Genomic DNA, 19,894 nt, shown 5'->3' with positions numbered 1-19,894 from the left:
CTCTACTCATCCTACTTCCTCTCTTCTGCTTTTTGTTTGTTTAAAAATATATGTGTATTTGTATATGTGTGAGGCTGTGTGTGTGTATGTAAACGAATGTGTGTATACTAAATAATGTATGGATGTGTTTGTATGTACTTAGGGGTAGATTTAATAAGCAGCAGATGCTGTTTTCCATGCCTGTAGTTTCCAGCTCGCCGGAAACATAAGTTAAGAAGCAGCGGTTGTAAGAAGGTGGTGGATTGCAATCATCCCAATCCGATAAAATCGTCATGATTGACACCCCCTGCTAGAGATTGGCCATGAAAGAACAGGGGGCTGCATTGCACAATCATTTCACAAGAAATGCTTGAGCAATGTTAAATTATGACAGCCTATGCTGTCGGCATTTAGTGATGTCGGGCGGACATGATTTGCTAAAGCGAATCATGTTCGCCCAGCATTTAATAAATTGACCCCCTAATACAGTGAGGGAAAAAATTATTTAATCCCCTGATGATTTTGTACGTTTGTCCACTAACAAAGAAATGATCAGTCTTTAATTTTAATGGTAGGTTTATTTGAATCCAGAAAAATGCATTTCAAAAGAGTTATAAATTAATTTGCATTTTAATGAGTGAAATAAGTATTTGATCCACTATCAATCAGCAAGATTTCTGGCACCCAGGTGTCTTTTATACAGGTAACAAGCTGAGATTAATGAGCACTCTCTTCAAGGGAGTGCTCCTAATCTTAGCTTGTTAAACTTATAAAAGACACCTGTCCACAAAAGCAATCAATTAATCAGATTCCAAAATCTCCACCATGGCCAAGACCAAAGAGCTGTCCAAGGATGTCAGGAACAAGATTGTAGACCTACACAAGGCAGGAATGGGCTACAAGACCATCACCAAGCAGCTTGGTGAGAAGGTAAAAATAGTTGGTGCGATTATTCGCAAATGGAAAAAACACAATATAACTGTCAATCTCCCTCGGTCTGGGGCTTTATGAAAGATCTCACCTCGTGAAGTTTCGATGATCATGAGAACAGTGAGGAATCAGCCCAGAACTACACGGGAGGATCTTGTCAATGAACTCAAGGCAGCTGGGACCGTAGTCACTGAGAAAACAATTGGTAACACACTACACTGTGAAGGACTGAAATCCTGCAGAGCCTGCAAGGCCCCCCTGCTCAAGAAAGCACATGTACAGGCCCATCTGAAGCTTGCCAATGAACATCTGAATTATTCAGTGGAGAACTGGATGAAAGTGTTGTGGTAAGATGAGACCAAAATCGAGCTCTTTGGCTTCAACTCAACTCGCCATGTTTAGAGGAGGAGGAATGCTGCCTATGACCCCAAGAAAACCATCCCCACCATCAAACATAGAGGTGGAAACATTATGCTTTGGGGGTGTTTTTCTGCTAAGGGGACAGGACAACTTCACCGCTTCAAAGGGATGATGGACGGGGCCATGTACCATCAAATTGTGGGTGAGAACCTCCTTCCCTCAGCCAGGGCATTGAAAATCAGTCGTGAATGGGTATTCCAGCATGAAAATGACCCAAAACACATGGCCAAGGTAACAAAGGAGTGGCTCAAGATAAAGTACCTTAAGGTCCTGGAGTGGCCTAGCCAGTTTTAAGACCTTAATCCCATAGAAAATCTGTGGAGGGAGCTTAAGGTTTGAGTTTCCAAACGTCAGCCTCAAAACCTTAATTACTTGGAGAGGATCTGCAAAGAGAGGAGTCGGACAAAATCCCTTCTGAGATATGTGCAAACCTGGTGGCCAACTACAAGAAACTTCTCTGTGATTTCCAACAAGGGTTTTGCCCCAAGTCATGTTTTGCAAAGGGGTAAAATACTTATTTCACTCATTAAAATGCAAATCAATTTATAACTTTTTTGAAATGTGCTTTTCTGGAATTTTTTGTTGTTATTCTGTCTTTCACTGTTCAAATAAACCAACCATTAAAATTATAGACTGATCATTTCTTTGTCAGTGGGCAAAAGTACTGTATTTTCTGAGGCCTTCAATAAGAATATAAATTTAAAAAAAAACTCTCCAATAACTATCCACAAAACTATCCAACCCAACAAACCTATATACAAAATGAAATAAAAAGTGAGGGCGCTGAAGAAGCAAAAGATACTCTAACAGGAAATACATATAAAGTACAATTTATTAAGAGCACATATTTATGATTTTCAAAATCTATGTAAATATAACAAAAAATCTGACATCTCCGATATAATCTGAGGTACAGATGTTTTAAGCAGATATGGTACAGATTAAAACAAATTAACCATTATATGGTACAAAATGAGGCAATCATAGCTATATCCATCAAAGTAAATCAATGTAACCTATGAACATATATATATATATATATATATATATATATATCTGAAACAGAAGAGGGAGGGGCGCACAGCAGAGAAAAACTCCTGGTGTAGTATGTCTGGACACTTGTTTGATGGTTTACAAAACAGTGACAAATGCAAACTCACGTGTTTCCACCTCAACCATATGAGGTATAGATAAGACTCTGAGTGGCGAATATCCACTAGGGAAGGCAATCAAATCCCCTTGCGTCTGCGACTTGTCTTTCTTTTGGGAAAAGGCTGCAGGTGGACTTGAACGACTCTCATTCCCTCCAAACACTAATATTGGTGTCACTGGAAGAAAAACAAAGGGAGCCCTACACACATAGGACTATACTGGTACATTTAATTCCAATTGGGACTGTCCAGATTCATAGCGCTGTATCACACTGTCTTTATATATATATATATATATATATATATACTTCTTTTTATTTATATATATATATATATATATATATATATATATATATATAATTGGTCAACAACAATAAAGCTAAAAAAAAACTAAAAATAAAAACATTTAAGTTTTTAATTGATGCGTTATGCACACCCTCCATATGAAATGCAAAAAAGAACTCTATGTATTTTAGAAGCCGGCCGGGCTTCCGCCCATATGTGCAAGCAGTCTGTAACTGCATGTAGAAGAATGGGTAGAGTATTAATCCCCAAGGGATTTTTTATATACTCCGTTTGACTCAAAATCACCAAGCACAGGTACAGTACCTTACTCCCAATGGGGTTCATGGGGGTTGTCTCAGGACCTTACCAGTGTACCTTGCAGGTGTCTCACTCAGCGTTCCGCTCAGACATGTGTGGCTGATACGTCATACCAGTCATCTGAGTAAAAAAAAGAAGTGCGGTCCCAAGAACAATCGCCACATCTGCTCTTTAGTGCACAAGGCATGCAGGATGAGTAGAGTAGTTGAGTTGTAATCCGTCTCCAGACAAAGTGCGGAAGCCAATGCGATTACACACAAGTCCCACTACGATGTACTTTTACATACGTGGATAATTTTTTGCAGAGATATGTGAGAAATCTTAGCTCTTATCTCAGAGATTCTACACAGGTTCTGAATATTTTGAACATCATAGAATGGGAAGAAAATATGTTTATAGCCACCTGCGATGTTACATCGTTATACACGATCATAGACCATAAGATGGGCCTGAAAGCGGTAGAAAATTTCCTTAATAAGGATAAACAAATAAAGGAGGAACAGAGTGAGTTTCTATTAGTATAAGCTACATTCTTGAACACAATTATTTTGTGTTCAACGATGAGTTTTACCTTCAGATTGAGGGGATGGCAATGGGCACGAGGTTTGCACCAAGCTATGCAAACTTATTCATGGGAGATTGGGAGGATAATTTCTTCCAGGAAGGTAGCTTTGGTGCAAACCTTGTGCTATACAAGAGATACATCAACAATATTCTTTTAATTTGGAGAGGTCCAGAAATAGAGTTACAAAAATTATTTGAAAATATGAATTCCAACAATAAAGGGCTAAAATTCACATATGACTATAGTAAAAAATCGGTAGTCTTTCTTGATTTGGATATTTTGGTTATTGGGAACAATATTGAAACAAAGACCCACTTTAAGAAGGTGGATTCAAATAGCTACATTCATGCTGATAGCTGCCACCTAAAGAAATGGAAGGTCAATATTCCTTTGGGACAATGTCTTAGAATTAGAAAGAACTGTTCTAGAATGGAAGATTTTGAAAATCAAATAGTAACATTAATAGATACATTTAAAGATAGAGGCTATGAGGATGAAAATATTAGTAAGGCAGTAGGCAGGGCAGGAGACACCAATAGATAATCCCTTCTACTATATAAACAAACTGAGATGCAATAGAAGTACATTTTATAACAGACTATAGCGCAGATCACGGATTAATCAGAAAGATAATTACAAACCACTGGCACTTAGTCAAAGCAGACTCTATTGTGGGCGACAGTTTCATACCAGAACTCAAATTAAAGGGACAGTCTAGTCCAAAATAAACTTTCATTATTTAGATAGGGCATATAATTTTAAACAATTTTTAAATTTACTTCTATCACCAATTTTGCTTTGTTCTCTTGGTATTCTTAGTTGAAAGCTAAACCTAGGGGGTTCATATGCTAATGTCTAAGCCTTTGAAGGCTGCTTTTTATCTCAGGGCATTTCAACAGTTTTTCACCACTAGAGGGTGTTAGTTCATGTGTTTCATATAGCTAACACTGTGCTCATGCATGTGGAGTTCCTAGGAGCCAGCACTGATTGTCTAAAATGCAAGTCTGTCAAAATAACTAAAATAAGGGGTAGTTTGCAGAGGCTTAGATACAAGATAATCACAGAGGTAAAAAGTGTATTAATATAACAGTGTTGGTTATGCAAAACTAGGGAATGGGTAATAGAGGGGTTATCTATCTTTTAAAACAATAAATATTCTGGTGTAGACTGTCCCTTTAATCTTCAGAAAGGTGAAAAGTCTGTATTAACACCAAGTGAACTGAGAAATAATAAGGGAAAGAGCAGGCCTATTTACAAGGATCTCTTTAGGAGTAAAATTGCAGGCTTCTTCCTGTGTTACTCTTGCAAAGCATGCCAACATAGCATAAATAAAAGATCTTTGAATATACCAACTACAGGGGAGGAGTTTGTCATTAGCGATTTCATTAGATGCTCTAGCAAAGGAGTAATATATGTTTTACAATGTACATGCAATTTACTCTACTTTGGTGAAACAAAGAGGAAATTGAGAGATAGGATCAGGGAACATTTGTTGTGTATAGAGAAAAAAGCAGATGATACCCAGCTATATAAACATTTCAAAGAGATTCATAAAGGGAAAACTAGTGACTTAAAATACTGGGGTTTATGTATTGTTAAACCCAATTGGAGAGGAGGGAACATAGACAAATCCCTACTCCTAAAAGAGGCGGAGCTGATCTATAAATATGATACCCTATTTCCTAGAGGCTTAAGATTGAATTCTAATTTTCCTTTAGTTTAAGCCGTGTTGTCCATTTCTATGATTTTTCTTCCTTCTGTGACTTTGGCATATACTATTTAATATGTGCCTTACTTTCTACCTGTATATTCTATATATAATGTATATTGTTCACAATACCAAACTGTTTATATACACTGTGTAATAATAGGCCATGTATAACTAATGTGATACCACCTTAAATGGCTATACGAATATACCACCTTTACAAGGTCTGTTCTCTTTGCTCCACCAATTAGATACACTTGGAGCACTTATAAGTATGGTTTAGGACTGCTTTATTTCATCTTGAAAAAGCCCTCAGGCAGTGAGAACTAGAGCTGCGCATCTTCACCTGTCTCACGATTCGATTCGATTAAGATTATCATCGTAACGATTCGATACGATTTGATTCTACGATGCATCGCGATGCATCACGATTACTGCACTATTTCTGCCCAATTTTTAAATTTTTCAGAAAAAATAATTCAAGCAGTCAAAATATTGAAATAAACTCTTTTTTTATTTTATTAGCTCAAAAAAGGACACTCTTCCTGTGGCAAAGTCTGAACACAGCAGACAACAACAGTTTATAGAACAGTAAATACTAAATGGCAATTGTTGTATTGGTTTGGAAACAATATTATGGCATCAAACTGTAGTTACAGAGTACGTAGTGTAAAAAGTGCAGCCCTCGCAGTGTACTTCTTCAATAAAAGAAAATATTTAAATGTATATTTTATATATACAGTACACTATACACTTGTAAAGAAACATGAACAACAAATAAATGTCTAACCTATCTATGTTGGATTTAATTTAATGGGGGGTAGTTATCAAGCCGTCTAGTTTTCTGACTTCGCCGGCCCAATACGCCCGCCTAAGCTCGCCTACCTTCGCCGCCGCGGACCTGAAAAAATACGCCTAAGTTATCAAATAAAGCTGTCAAAAAGCCGCGGGGCAATGAGCAGCGGACTGTGACAGTTATCACTCATCCGATCTCGCTGCCCTTCGGCTTTTTCCCAGCTTTATTGCTAGCCTGTCACTAAGCACTCACACTAAACTGCACTGTTCTACCCCCTATACAGGCGCCCCCGGAGCCCCCCGCAACTAAATAAAGTTACTAACCCCTAAACCGCCACTCCTAGACCCCGCCGCAACTCTTATAAATGTATTAACCCCTAAACCGCCACTCCTAGACCCCGCCGCAACTCTTATAAATGTATTAACCCCTAAACCGCCGCTCCTAGACCCTGCCGCAACTCTTATAAATGTATTAACCCCTAAACCGCTGCTCCCGGACACCGCTGCCACCTACAGTATACCTAGTAACCCCTATCCTGCCCCCCCTACACCGTCGCCCTCTATTATAAAATTATTAACCCCTATCCTGCTGATCCCGCACCTCTCCGCAACTAAATAAATAGTTTAACCCCTAAACCGCCGCTCCATGAACCCGCCGCAACCTATATTAAACCTATTAACCCCTATCCTGCCCCCCCTACACCGTCGCCACCTATAATACATTTATTAACCCCTAATCTGCCCCCCCTACACCGTTGCCACCTATAATAAATTTATTAAACCCTAATCTGCCCCCCACTACGCCGCCGCCACTGTAATAAAATTATTAACCCCTAAACCTAAGTCTAACCCTAACCCTAACGCCCCCCTAACTTAAATATTAATTAAATAAATCTAAATAAATTAACTCTTATTAACTAAATGAATCCTATTTAAAACTAAATACTTACCTTTAAAATAAACCCTAATATAGCTACAATATAAATAATAATTATATTATAGCTATCTTAGGATTTATATTTATTTTACAGGTAATTTCAATTTATTTTAACCATGTACAATAACTATTAAATAGTTATTAACTATTTAATAGCTTACCTAGCTAAAATAAAGAGAAATGTTCATGTGAAATAAATCCTAACCTAAGTTACAATTACACCTAACACTACACTATACTTTAATAAATTATTCCTATTTAAAAATAAATACTTACCTGTAAAATAAACCCTAAGATAGCTACAATATAATTAATAATTATATTATAGCTATCTTAGGATTTATATTTATTTTACAGGTAACTTTGTATTTATTTTAGCTAGTTAGAATAGTTATTAAATAGTTATTAACTATTTAATAACTACATAGCTAAAAGAAATACAAAATTACCTGTAAAATAAATCCTAACTTAAGTTACAATTAAACCTAATACTACACTATCATTAAATTAATTAAATAAACTACCTACAAATAACTACAATTAAATACAATTACATAAACTAACTAAAGTACAAAAAATAAAAAAAGCTAAGTTACAAAAAATAAAAAAATAAGTTACAAACATGTTAAAAATATTACAACAATTTTAAGCTACTTACACCTAATCTAAGCCCCCTAATAAAATAACAAACCCCCCCAAAATAAAAAAATGCCCTACCCTATTCTAAATTAAATAAATTTCAAAGCTCTTTTACCTTACCAGCCCTTAAAAGGGCCATTTGTGGGGGCATGCCCCAAAGAAAACAGCTCTTTTGCCTGTAAAAGAAAAATACAACCCCCCCCAACATTAAAACCCACCACCCACATACCCCTAATCTAACCCAAACCCCCCTTACAAAAACCTAACACTAATCCCCTGAAGATCATCCTACCTTGAGTCGTCTTCACTCAGCCGAGCCACCGATGGAACTGAAGAGGACATCCGGAGCGGAAGAAGTTAATCCTCCAAGCGGCGCTGAAGAAATCTTCCATCCGATGAAGTCATCATCCAGGCGGCGCTGAAGAAAAGTCTTCGATCCGGCCGATGTCATCTTCAAAGAAGCGCTGAAGAGGTCTTCTATCCGGGCGAAGTCATCTTCCAAGCCGGGTCTTGAATCTTCCTTCCGCCGACGCGGAACCACCTTCTTCACCGACGGACTACGACGAATGACGGCTCCTTTAAGGGACGTCATCCAAGATGGCGTCCCCTCAATTCCGATTGGCTGATAGGATTCTATCAGCCAATCGGAATTAAGGTAGGAAAATCTGATTGGCTGATGGAATCAGCCAATCAGATTCAAGTTCAATCCGATTGGCTGATCCAATCAGCCAATCAGATTGAGCTCGCATTCTATTGGCTGATCGGAACAGCCAATAGAATGCGAGCTCAATCTGATTGGCTGATTCCATCAGCCAATCAGATTTTTCCTACCTTAATTCCGATTGGCTGATAGAATCCTATCAGCCAATCGGAATTGAGGGGACGCCATCTTGGATGACGTCCCTTAAAGGAGCCGTCATTCGTCGTAGTCCGTCGGTGAAGAAGGTGGTTCCGCGTCGGCGGAAGGAAGATTCAAGACCCGGCTTGGAAGATGACTTCGCCCGGATAGAAGACCTCTTCAGCGCCTCTTTGAAGATGACATCGGCCGGATCGAAGACTTCTTCAGCGCCGCCTGGATGATGACTTCATCGGATGGAAGATTTCTTCAGCGCCGCTTGGAGGATTAACTTCTTCCGCTCCGGATGTCCTCTTCAGTTCCATTGGTGGCTCGGCTGAGTGAAGACGACTCAAGGTAGGATGATCTTCAGGGGATTAGTGTTAGGTTTTTGTAAGGGGGGTTTGGGTTAGATTAGGGGTATGTGGGTGGTGGGTTTTAATGTTGGGGGGGGTTGTATTTTTCTTTTACAGGCAAAAGAGCTGAACTTTTTGGGGCATGCCCCCACAAATGGCCCTTTTAAGGGCTGGTAAGGTAAAAGAGCTTTGAAATTTATTTAATTTAGAATAGGGTAGGGATTTTTTTTATTTTGGGGGGGTTTGTTATTTTATTAGGGGGCTTAGATTAGGTGTAAGTAGCTTAAAATTGTTGTAATATTTTTAAAATGTTTGTAACTTATTTTTTTATTTTTTGTAACTTAGCTTTTTTTATTTTTTGTACTTTAGTTAGTTTATGTAATTGTATTTAATTGTAGTTATTTGTAGGTAGTTTATTTAGTTAATTTAATGATAGTGTAGTATTAGGTTTAATTGTAACTTAGGTTAGGATTTATTTTACAGGTAATTTTGTATTTCTTTTAGCTAGGTAGTTATTAAATAGTTAATAACTATTTAATAACTATTCTAACTAGCTAAAATAAATACAAAGTTACCTGTAAAATAAATATAAATCCTAAGATAGCTATAATATAATTATTAATTATATTGTAGCTATCTTAGGGTTTATTTTACAGGTAAGTATTTATTTTTAAATAGGAATAATTTATTTAAGTATAGTGTAGTGTTAGGTGTAATTGTAACTTAGGTTAGGATTTATTTCACAGGTACATTTCTCTTTATTTTAGCTAGGTAAGCTATTAAATAGTTAATAACTATTTAATAGTTATTGTACATGGTTAAAATAAATTGAAAGTTACCTGTAAAATAAATATAAATCCTAAAATAGCTAGAATATAATTATTATTTATATTGTTGCTATATTAGGGTTTATTTTAAAGGTAAGTATTTAGTTTTAAATAGGATTCATTTAGTTAATAAGAGTTAATTTATTTAGATTTATTTAATTAATATTTAAGTTAGGGGGGCGTTAGGGTTAGGGTTAGACTTAGGTTTAGGGGTTAATAATTTTATTACAATGGCGGCGTAGTGGGGGGCAGGATAGGGGTTAATAAATTTATTATAGGTGGCGACGGTGTAGGGGGGGCAGATTAGGGGTTAATAAATTTATTATAGGTGGCGACGGTGTAGGGGGGGCAGATTAGGGGTTAATACATTTAATATAGGTTGCGGCGTGTTCAGGGAGCGGCGGTTTAGGGGTTAATACATTTATTATAGTTGCGGTGGGCTCCCGGAGCGGCGGTTTAGGGGTTAATATGTATAGAGTAGCTTGCAGTGGGCTCCGGGAGCGGCGGTTTAGGGGGTAATAACTTTATTTAGTTGCGCCGGTGTAGGGGGGACAGATTAGTGGTGTTTAGACTCGGGGTACATGTTAGGGTGTTAGGTGTAGACAGCTCCCATAGGAATGAATGGGATGTCTGTCAGCAGCGAACTTGTACTTTCGCTATGGTCAGACTCCCATTGATTCCTATGGGATCTGCCGCCTCCAGGGGTGGCGGATTGAAAACCATGTACGCTGGGCCGTAAAAGTGCCGAGCGTACCTGCTAGATTTTTGATAACTAGCAAAAGTAGTGATAATGTGCCGCACTTGTGTGCGGAACATCTGGAGTGACGTAAGAATCGATCTGTGTCGGACGGAGTCCGGCGGATCGATGCTTACGTCACAAAATTCTACTTTTGCCGGTCTCGAGCCTTTGATAACTAAGGCGAATCAGCCTCGCCACAAATACGCTGCGGAATTCCAGCGTATTTGAGGTTGACGGCTTGATAACTACCTCCCAATGTCTTTACTTACTTAGTAATAATAATAATAGACATTAAATTAAAACCAAAATAGATAGGTTAAGCTTAAGTTACCAACATAATACCTTATTTGTGTGAAAATTGTCCTCAGAAAACAAAACATAAATCCCTTATAGGTACAAAATTACAGGTGCAGTCCACTGTGCCTTCATGACTGTCAATTTGTGGCAAACAAACATCACGTGAAGAATCTGGAACACAACACACAGCACAGAGTGTGCACACAACACACATGTGATTGTGACATATACAATTAGTTTACACAGTTAGAGACTTACAGTAGTACTAGAGAGAGAGACATTTAAAACAAGTAGCATTGAACTGAACTACTATAACTACAGTTTCTTCTTGATGATTATATTATCTTTATGGGATCACAAATATAATTAGTTAGTTATTAGTTACTGTTAAAGCAGTACTACACACAACTGAACAGTGACTGAGTCTGTCACTGAACAGTACACAGCAGTCACACACAAACAAACAATACATAAAAAAGGACACAGACATCAAGGAGTAAATCATGGTGAAGAAAGGGTGGCACGCCACTCACCTGAGGTGTGTGTGCTTTATTTTTGTATTGTGCTGTTGTGTGTGTGTGCTGTACTGTCTGTAGTGTACAGTATATTTGTGATCCAATAAAGATTTACTCAAGGTTTACTCAAGGCTTTTCCTTCCCTTATAGTGGTTTGGCTTCAGTCTCACTCTCTGCACAGTGCACTCATAGACAGTTAGACAGTCACACTCACTAGACACTCAGACACTAGAGACACAGTGGGACACACACACAAACAAAAACATTCAAAGGCACCACAGCCAGTCAGCCACAGTCACACTCACACTCATAGACACTTAGACACTGGGACAGACACACAATCACATACAAACAAAAGCATTCAAAGGCAGTTAAGACACTCATCTCACACACACTCATAGATAGATACATACAAACTTTTCAAACTGACACTCACTCACTCACAGTCACACTCACACACTCATAAAGACAGTTAGACAGTACACACATTGTTATTGTTAACTGGTTGGTTATATTAGGTTAACCCCTACAGATCTGCCTGGGAGTGGGATGGCATTTGGGATTGGGATCATAAACAAAAACATATGATATCTTTCTTAAAGGGTCTATTTAAAATAGACAATGTTTAGTGTGAATAATATTAATAATCCCTTATGCACTATGCACTCACTGCATTGCAAACAATACAGGGGTGTGCTGTAAACAATAGCACAACATCTACAAAACAGAGCACTTCCTGATTGGCAAACATCACAGTAACACTAGAAGTAGTAATAGATATTATACAACAAGTAGCATTGAACTACTAGATTTACTAACTTTGATTATCTTTATGGGATCACAAATATATTGTTACACAACACACACACAGTCACAGTCACACACAGTCAAACAATACCAAAAAAACCACACATCATAAAAAGAGTGAATCATGGTGAAGGGTGACACTGACACGCACACATGAGGTGTGTGCAGTTGTGTGTTGTTTCTTTTGTATTGTTTGTGTGTGTGTGTGACTGTGACAGTGAGTGACGTGGTCGGTCGTGTCGTGTAGTGTACTAGTATATTTTGTGATCCAACAAAGATTTACTCAAGGTTTTAAGCTTCATTTTTCAAAAAGCTATAAGCTATATAACAGTAACAAATATAAAATAACTTAACAGTAGTCTGCACTGGGCAGTGGGGCACACAGCACATTCTTCTGGATGTGCCAAAAAACATTAAATATTAATATTATAAACCTGAATCACTACTCAGAATTATGGAATATGTAGGTTTTTCTGTAAGAACACTAGTTGATCCACATGCTCTGGTTTGAGGGTGCTTCTTTTTGCCGTTACCACATCTCCTGCAGTGGAGAAAACCCGCTCTGCAGACACGCTTGTACCTGGGATACACAAGTATCGCTTTGACAAATGAGAGAGGAGGGGAAATATGACCTCATGTACATGCCACCATTTCAAAGGGTCTTCAGTGAGAGGCAGAGATGGGGCTTTACAATATTTCTCTATTTCCTCTTCAGCCTTGGCATAGGGAGTCTTGGGTTCTATTGTACCTTCAGTGTCAGTGAAAGACTGTCCCAGTAAAGTCATGAGCAGCAATGTGGACTTTCTTTTGGGAGGAGAAGGGTTATCCTCCTCGATGGGTGATTCTTCTTCCAGATTTTCTTTTCCCTCAGGCAGTGGCACTTCATCCACGTTTGTCCTCCTAGATGTAACTGTACTAGCACACTCAATCTGTGTTTGAACAAAAGAATAGAAAAAAATAGCATTCATTATTACCTCGAGCAGCCAGCCAGCTAATGCTATGTGTGTGCTCAGAGAGACAGTAATGCATAAATAAATGCATGCAACAGCTCACATCTATTAGGAAGGACTCGGGAGTGGACGGAGGAGGAGGAAAGTTGACTGACTGTGGCGTTTTCGAACTGACTTATATAATAAACCTTGTACTCATTAAACTAGCTACTAATCAAGCTACTGCTAGCTAAGCCTATTTTGTTATGGATAGTATGTTTTATGTTTGTTTTCAATTTATACATTTTTCAAGAAAAATGATGCAATTAAAATTACCTCCAAGGATGCAGCCTCCTCAGTCACTCCTCTGTATATCTCCAATCTCTCCTCCTCTGTGAGAATAAAAGGCAGTCCCTTAAAACGAGGATCCAGGGCAGAGGCTGTATAAAGTATATTCTTCTCTGCCTCACTGCTGTACCTCTTCAGGAGATCTGTTTTGATGGCATTCTTGATCTCATGGATCATGGGTGTGTCTCCCATGGTGTCTGTCATGTTCTGGAGCAGTTGTGCATTTAGAGGGGCAATGAGAGAAACAGTTGGATTGCGCTCTTCTGACATCAGTGTGGTTGCATCTTTCATTGGCTTTAATGCACTCACAGCATCCTCTGCATTTGACACATCTGTTTCGTTGAGAGTGCAGAGATCTGACTCACTTTTTCTGACTTCTGGAGACAACAATGTGGCACAGATTGCAGGTTGCTGTTCTAGGAACCTCTCGACCATGTCATATGAGCTGTTCCACCTTGTTGTCACATCAGTTATCAGCTTATGATTCTTCAGGCCAAGACATTTTTGTTTTTCTTTCAGACAGTGGTTTGCTGTAGTGCTGCGGTGAAAAAATGTTGATATTCGTCGCACTCTGCCTAAAAGCCTGGAGAGCGTGGCCACTTTCAGCACCCGCTGAGATGTGAGATTCAGTGTATGGGCGAAGCATTTTACATGACGGAATTTTCCAACTTGAGCAGCAACAATCATGTTCGACGCATTGTCGGTCACAAGCACTACAGATTTATCGGACAGCTGCCATTCTTCCACGACACGAGACAGTAGCTCCGCCAGATGAGAACCCGTGTGAGACTCATAAACTGCTCTCGTTTGCAGCACATGCAACAAGATCTTCCAGTCCTTGCTAACGTAATGTGCAGTTACTGTTACATAAGACTCCGTTGTGACTGAAGTCCATGAATCACACGTTATTGCGACTCGACTGGCTTGGCTCATTGATGCAATTACCTGAGCTTTTGTTTCGTGGTAGAGTGCAGGTATAACGTTTTCTGTTAAGTAATTGCGTGACGGGATCTTATAACGTGGCTCTAGTGTCTTCAACAGGTTGCGAAACCCAAGGTTTTCCACAACAGAGTAAGGCCGTAGGTCCTTCGCTATGAAAGTTGCCACAGCTTTGGTTATTCTCTTCCCTTTTTCAGAGTTGGGTGGCAAAGTTGACAGCATTGCATCAATTCTTGGCTGATGAGCTTCAGCTAGTCTTGTTATTTCCTTGGCAGCGGCACTGGCGGCAGCGGCAGGGGTTAGCATCTCAGAGTGAAAACGTCTAACGTGATTTCTCAAGTTAGTAGTATTCCCTAGGTATTTAATTTTTGTGTGACAGGCTTTACAAACCGCGTGAGCCTTGTCCAATTCGTGCTTTCCAGTATGTTCATAAAATCCAAAATGTGCCCAGATGCTTGCTTTTAAAATGCTAGGTGCATTTTTTATCTCTCTATCTTTTTTGTCTCCCTCTGTCATTTTAGCATGACATGTACATATGTGACGGATGATGTTGTTGTCAACGTTGAACTCTGTCAGTGTTAAAAAAAAAGAAAAAACACTAAGTTCCAGTTGTCAAAATGTCAAGCCCCAAATGTAAAATCAACAAGTACTAGTAACTTCAACTACTTTGCCAATGCCATACATTTTGCGAACATAAATTTTAAAACAAATTGCATTGCAGGGGACATCACTCACTGACACTGTAAGTTACTGTAATATATTACACACTTAAAGGTGCAATGAAACCCAAACATTTACTTTCATGATTCAGATAGAGAATAAAATTTTAAATAAACATCATAACTAACTTCTATTATTTAATTTGCTTCATACTTCTCAGCTATCGTTTGTTGATGACATATTAGCAATGCATTGCACAGCACACACATTACTTACTATATAATACTTAGTGCACAAGGAGGAGGCTAGGCATTTCAACAAAGGATAAGCAAATTATATAATAGGGAAAGTTGTTTAAAATTGCATGCACTTTCTTGAATCACAAAATGGGTTTTATGGCCTTTAGTTTAGTATGTTTAAAAAATGCAGCTTTTAGCCTTGTTAAGTTTTGTTAACTTATAAAATAAAAACAAGGATTGGGTTCTTCGGATTGGCATCTTTTAAGAGAGCACTCAGAGTCAGCACATGCATGCAATTGCATATTAAATTGCATATCTAAAATTTATTATATTAAAAAAATAAATACTATTATTATATATAAAAAGTGTATATTATTAAAATATTAGAACTTCAGACCAGGCCATCCATCCATTTGAAAAACATGTAGATATAGATAGATACAGATTAGACTAATAGAGACATTAGACAATAATAGTATACTATATTTATTTATAATACATTTTTTATATATGCAATATTATTCAATAATGCAGCAATTAATTATGCATCAGCCTGAGCCTCAGTCAGCTCAGCAGTAGTAGTAGTATATACTACGTTAAGTAAATAAGGCAAGTATTTAATTGTACCCCTTATTGTGTAATAAATGTGTACCCCTTATTGATTTGCTCTTTAAGTAAGTTAATAATTAGTTTACCTATGGCAAGTAGGCAGTTGAGGCAATAGGCATGGCAATGGCAATTATGGCATGGCATTGGCAAAATGTACGACGTTTTGGTAACTAAGCAGTTAGTTAGTCTAATTCTCACCATAGGTCTCCTCCTCTGTCTCCCACAAAATAAAAATGAGCCCGCCGTGTAGCTGTATACCGCCGTGTATACTCGGAGTCGGAATCGTCATCACATTCACCATCATTAATCTCAGGCAACACACTCCTGCTTTGCTCCTACTGCATAACTTCGGCACTTCCAGAGTAGGGATGGGCAAATGTGTAAATTTTCGAATTTCGAATGTAGAACGAATGTTATTACCGAAATTCGAATTCTAAATTCGAATGTCGATAAGAACGAATATTCTTAAAAATTCGAAAATCGAATGTTATTTACAGTTTTCAAATGTCACTTTCGAATTCGAATGTTTATAATTATATCGAATGTCCACATTCGAAATTTCGAATTTAACATTCTATTTAACAAATACTATTCAGAAGTTCAATAGTTCATGTGGTAGGGTGGGAATTTAGTAAATTGATACATAATAGATACAAATATATCATTTCGAATGTTTCCATATAGAATATTGCATAATTCGAATATTACATTCAAAGAAAGCATTACAAATACTATTACAAACATAAATTCGAATTTTTCGAATTCGAATATAAATTCGAATTTTTCGAATTCGAATATTGCATAATTCGAATATTACATTTAAAAGCATTAGAAATACTATTACAATCTAAATTCGAATATTTCGAATTCGAATACACGTATTGCATAATTCGAATATTACATTTAAAGAAAAAGCATTAGAAATACTATTACAATCTAAATTCGAATTTTTCTAATTCGAATATTGCATAATTCGAATATTACATTTAAAGAAAAAGCATTAGAAATACTATTACAATCTAAATTCGAATTTTTCGAATTCGAATATTGCATAATTCAAATATTACATTTAAAGAAAAAGCATTAGAAATACTATTACAATCTAAATTCGAATTTTTCTAATTCGAATATTGCATAATTCGAATATTACATTGAAAGAAAAAGCATTAGAAATACTATTACAATCTAAATTTGAATTTTTCGAATTTGAATATTGCATAATTTGAATATTACATTTAAAAGCATTAGAAATACTATTACAATCTAAATTCGAATTTTTCGAATTCGAATACACGTATTGCATAATTCGAATATTACATTTAAAGAAAAAGCATTAGAAATAATATTACAATCTAAATTCGAATTTTTCGAATTCGAATATTGCATAATTCAAATATTACATTTAAAGAAAAAGCATTAGAAATACTATTACAATCTAAATTCGAATTTTTTGAATTCGAATATTGCATAATTCGAATATTACATTGAAAGAAAAAGCATTAGAAAAACTATTACAATCTAAATTTGAATTTTTCGAATTTGAATATTGCATAATTTGAATATTACATTTAAAAGCATTAGAAATACTATTACAATCTAAATTCGAATTTTTCGAATTCGAATACACGTATTGCATAATTCGAATATTACATTTAAAGAAAAAGCATTAGAAATACTATTACAATCTAAATTCAAATTTTTCGAATTCGAATATTGCATAATTCGAATATTACATTTAAAGAAAAAGCATTAGAAATACTATTACAATCTAAATTCAAATTTTTCGAATTAAAATATTGCATAATTCGAATATTACATTTAAAGAAAAAGCATTAGAAATACTATTACAATCTAAATTTGAATTTTTCGAATTCGAATATTGCATAATTCGAATATTACATTGAATGAAAAAGCATTAGAAATACTATTACAATCTAAATTCAAATTTTTTCGAATTTGAATATTGCATAATTCGAATATTACATTTAAAGAAAAAGCATTAGAAATACTATTACAATCTAAATTCGAATTTTTCGAATTCGAATATTTTCGAATGTAATCGTAAAATTTGAAACCGAACATTCGAAAATCGAATGTTAGAATGTTATGTAAACATTCAAAATTCGATTTGAACGAACGAATGTGTTAAAATTCGTGCCGTTTTTCGAATTTTGCGAAACATTCGCCCATCCCTATTCCAGAGACCGCCCATGGAGCGCCCATGTTGCTTTATTGGGTGACGTGACGTCAGTGACGTCAAAACGATGTACCGCGCACTTTCGCGCACTTTCTGTTACTTGTCCTGGAGGCTGGTCACGTGGGTAACGTTAATCGATTATTGCGTCTCAGCACATCGATGCAGAATCGTTTCATGCCGCATCGCGATGCATCGTCAAAATGATTATTTTTGACAGGCCTAGTGAGAACGCATTGATGTTAGCAGTTCAATATACCTAAGTACTGTAAAAGTACATCGTAGTGGGACTTGTGCGGAATCGCATTGGTTACCGCACTTTGTCTGGAGACGGATCACTACTCAACTACTTTACTCATCCCGTGTGCCTTGTGCACTAAAGAGCAGATATGGTGATTGTTCTTGGGGCCGCACTTCTTTCTTTTACTCAGACAACTGGTATGACGTATCAGCCACACACGTCTGAACAGAACCCAGAGTGAGACACCTGCAAGGTACACTGGTAAGGTCCAGAGATAACCCCCACGATCCCTCTTGGGAGTAAGGTACTGTACCTGTGCTTGGTGATTTTGAGTCAAACGGAGTATACAAAAAAGCCCTTGGGGATTACTACTCTACCCATTCTTCTACACTTAGTCACAGACGGCTTACACATATGGGCGGAAGCCCGACCAGCCTCTAAAAATACAGAGAGTGCTTCTTTTGCATTTCCTACGGAGGGTGTGCACATAGTGATGTCGCGAACCTAAAATTTTCGGTTCGCGAACCGCGGACTCGAACTTATGGTATTGTTCGCGAACCGCGCGAACCGCCATTGAATTCAATAGGCAGGCGAACTTTAAAACCTACAAGGACTCTTTCTGGCCACAATAGTGATGGAAAAGTTGTTTCAAGGGTACTAACACCTGGACTGTTGAATGCTGGAGGGGGATCCCTGGCAAAACTCCCATGGAAAATTACATAGTTGATGCAGAGTCTGCTTTTAAGCCATAATGGGTCTAAATCAACTAACATTCCCAAAGTGGCTGTCTCAAAACATCCCGGACAGAAGATAGATTGATAGATAGGATAGATAGATAGATATACATAGATTGATAGTTAGATAGAATCGATAGAAGAGAAATAGATAGATTTGTTAGATATATAATTACCCTAATAAATTCTAATAATCAAACATGCGTTCTTGGACCCAACTAGCTTGTGTTAATTAGTACTTTTCTTAGCACTTTAATCCCTGTTCCCCCCCCCTGTGACTGTGACAACAATTATGATTGGTGTAAATAGTTGGCTAGACAGCCTGGCACAAAAGGCTGGCAGTGGCAGGCAGGAGGTAAATGAAATTCAATGGCCCTAGGAGACTGAATATTTGCAGTCCAAAAAATTATGTTTTTTTTTTATTTTTTTATTACTGTTACAAGAATTGTGATTGGTGCCACTAATTGGCTACTTGGGCCTGGCAGACAGGCTGGCAGATATGAGTCGTGGATGGTAGGTAGGGCAGCAATTTAACACAGTATGCTGTGTAAGTGACAAAAACACAGGACTGATAGAAAATTAAGTTACATTACACTAGCAAAATATTTTAAAATTTTAGATTTTAATATTAAAATTATGTTAAGAAGTGCAATGCACATATGAGTGGTCGCACTGGCTGGCTGCTACGTAGGGCAGCAGTTATAACAACAGTATGCTGTGTAAGTCAGATAGACAGTTAGACACAGGCCTGATAGAAAATACAATTAGATTACACTAGCATAATGATTTAAAGACTTTTTTTGGGAAATTTTAAGAAAAAGGTTAAGCACATACATATGAGTCGTGGCTGATAGCCTTGGAAGGGCAGCTATTAAAAACAGTAGGCTCTGTATGTCGG

The 19,894-nt window shown here is 37.2% G+C and overlaps 1 protein-coding gene across 1 annotated transcript; it reads right to left on the bottom strand.

The window, feature by feature from the left end:
* Nucleotides 1-12,116: 12,116 nt before the first annotated feature.
* LOC128648126 (E3 SUMO-protein ligase ZBED1-like) lies at nucleotides 12,117-13,553 on the bottom strand. The gene is made up of 2 exons (XM_053700790.1): nucleotides 13,369-13,553; nucleotides 12,117-13,032 (listed from the first exon to the last, which is right to left on the bottom strand). Exon 2 carries the CDS (start codon nucleotides 12,886-12,888, stop codon nucleotides 12,556-12,558), a length of 333 nt encoding a protein of 110 aa, XP_053556765.1. The 5' UTR covers nucleotides 12,889-13,032; nucleotides 13,369-13,553; the 3' UTR covers nucleotides 12,117-12,555.
* Between the last annotated feature and the right edge of the window lie 6,341 nt (nucleotides 13,554-19,894).

Source organism: Bombina bombina, chromosome 2 (genome assembly GCF_027579735.1).
Source record: "Bombina bombina isolate aBomBom1 chromosome 2, aBomBom1.pri, whole genome shotgun sequence".
NCBI lineage: Eukaryota > Metazoa > Chordata > Amphibia > Anura > Bombinatoridae > Bombina > Bombina bombina.
Note: the sequence above shows the minus strand (reverse complement) of the source record. Positions and strands in the feature narration are given on the sequence as shown.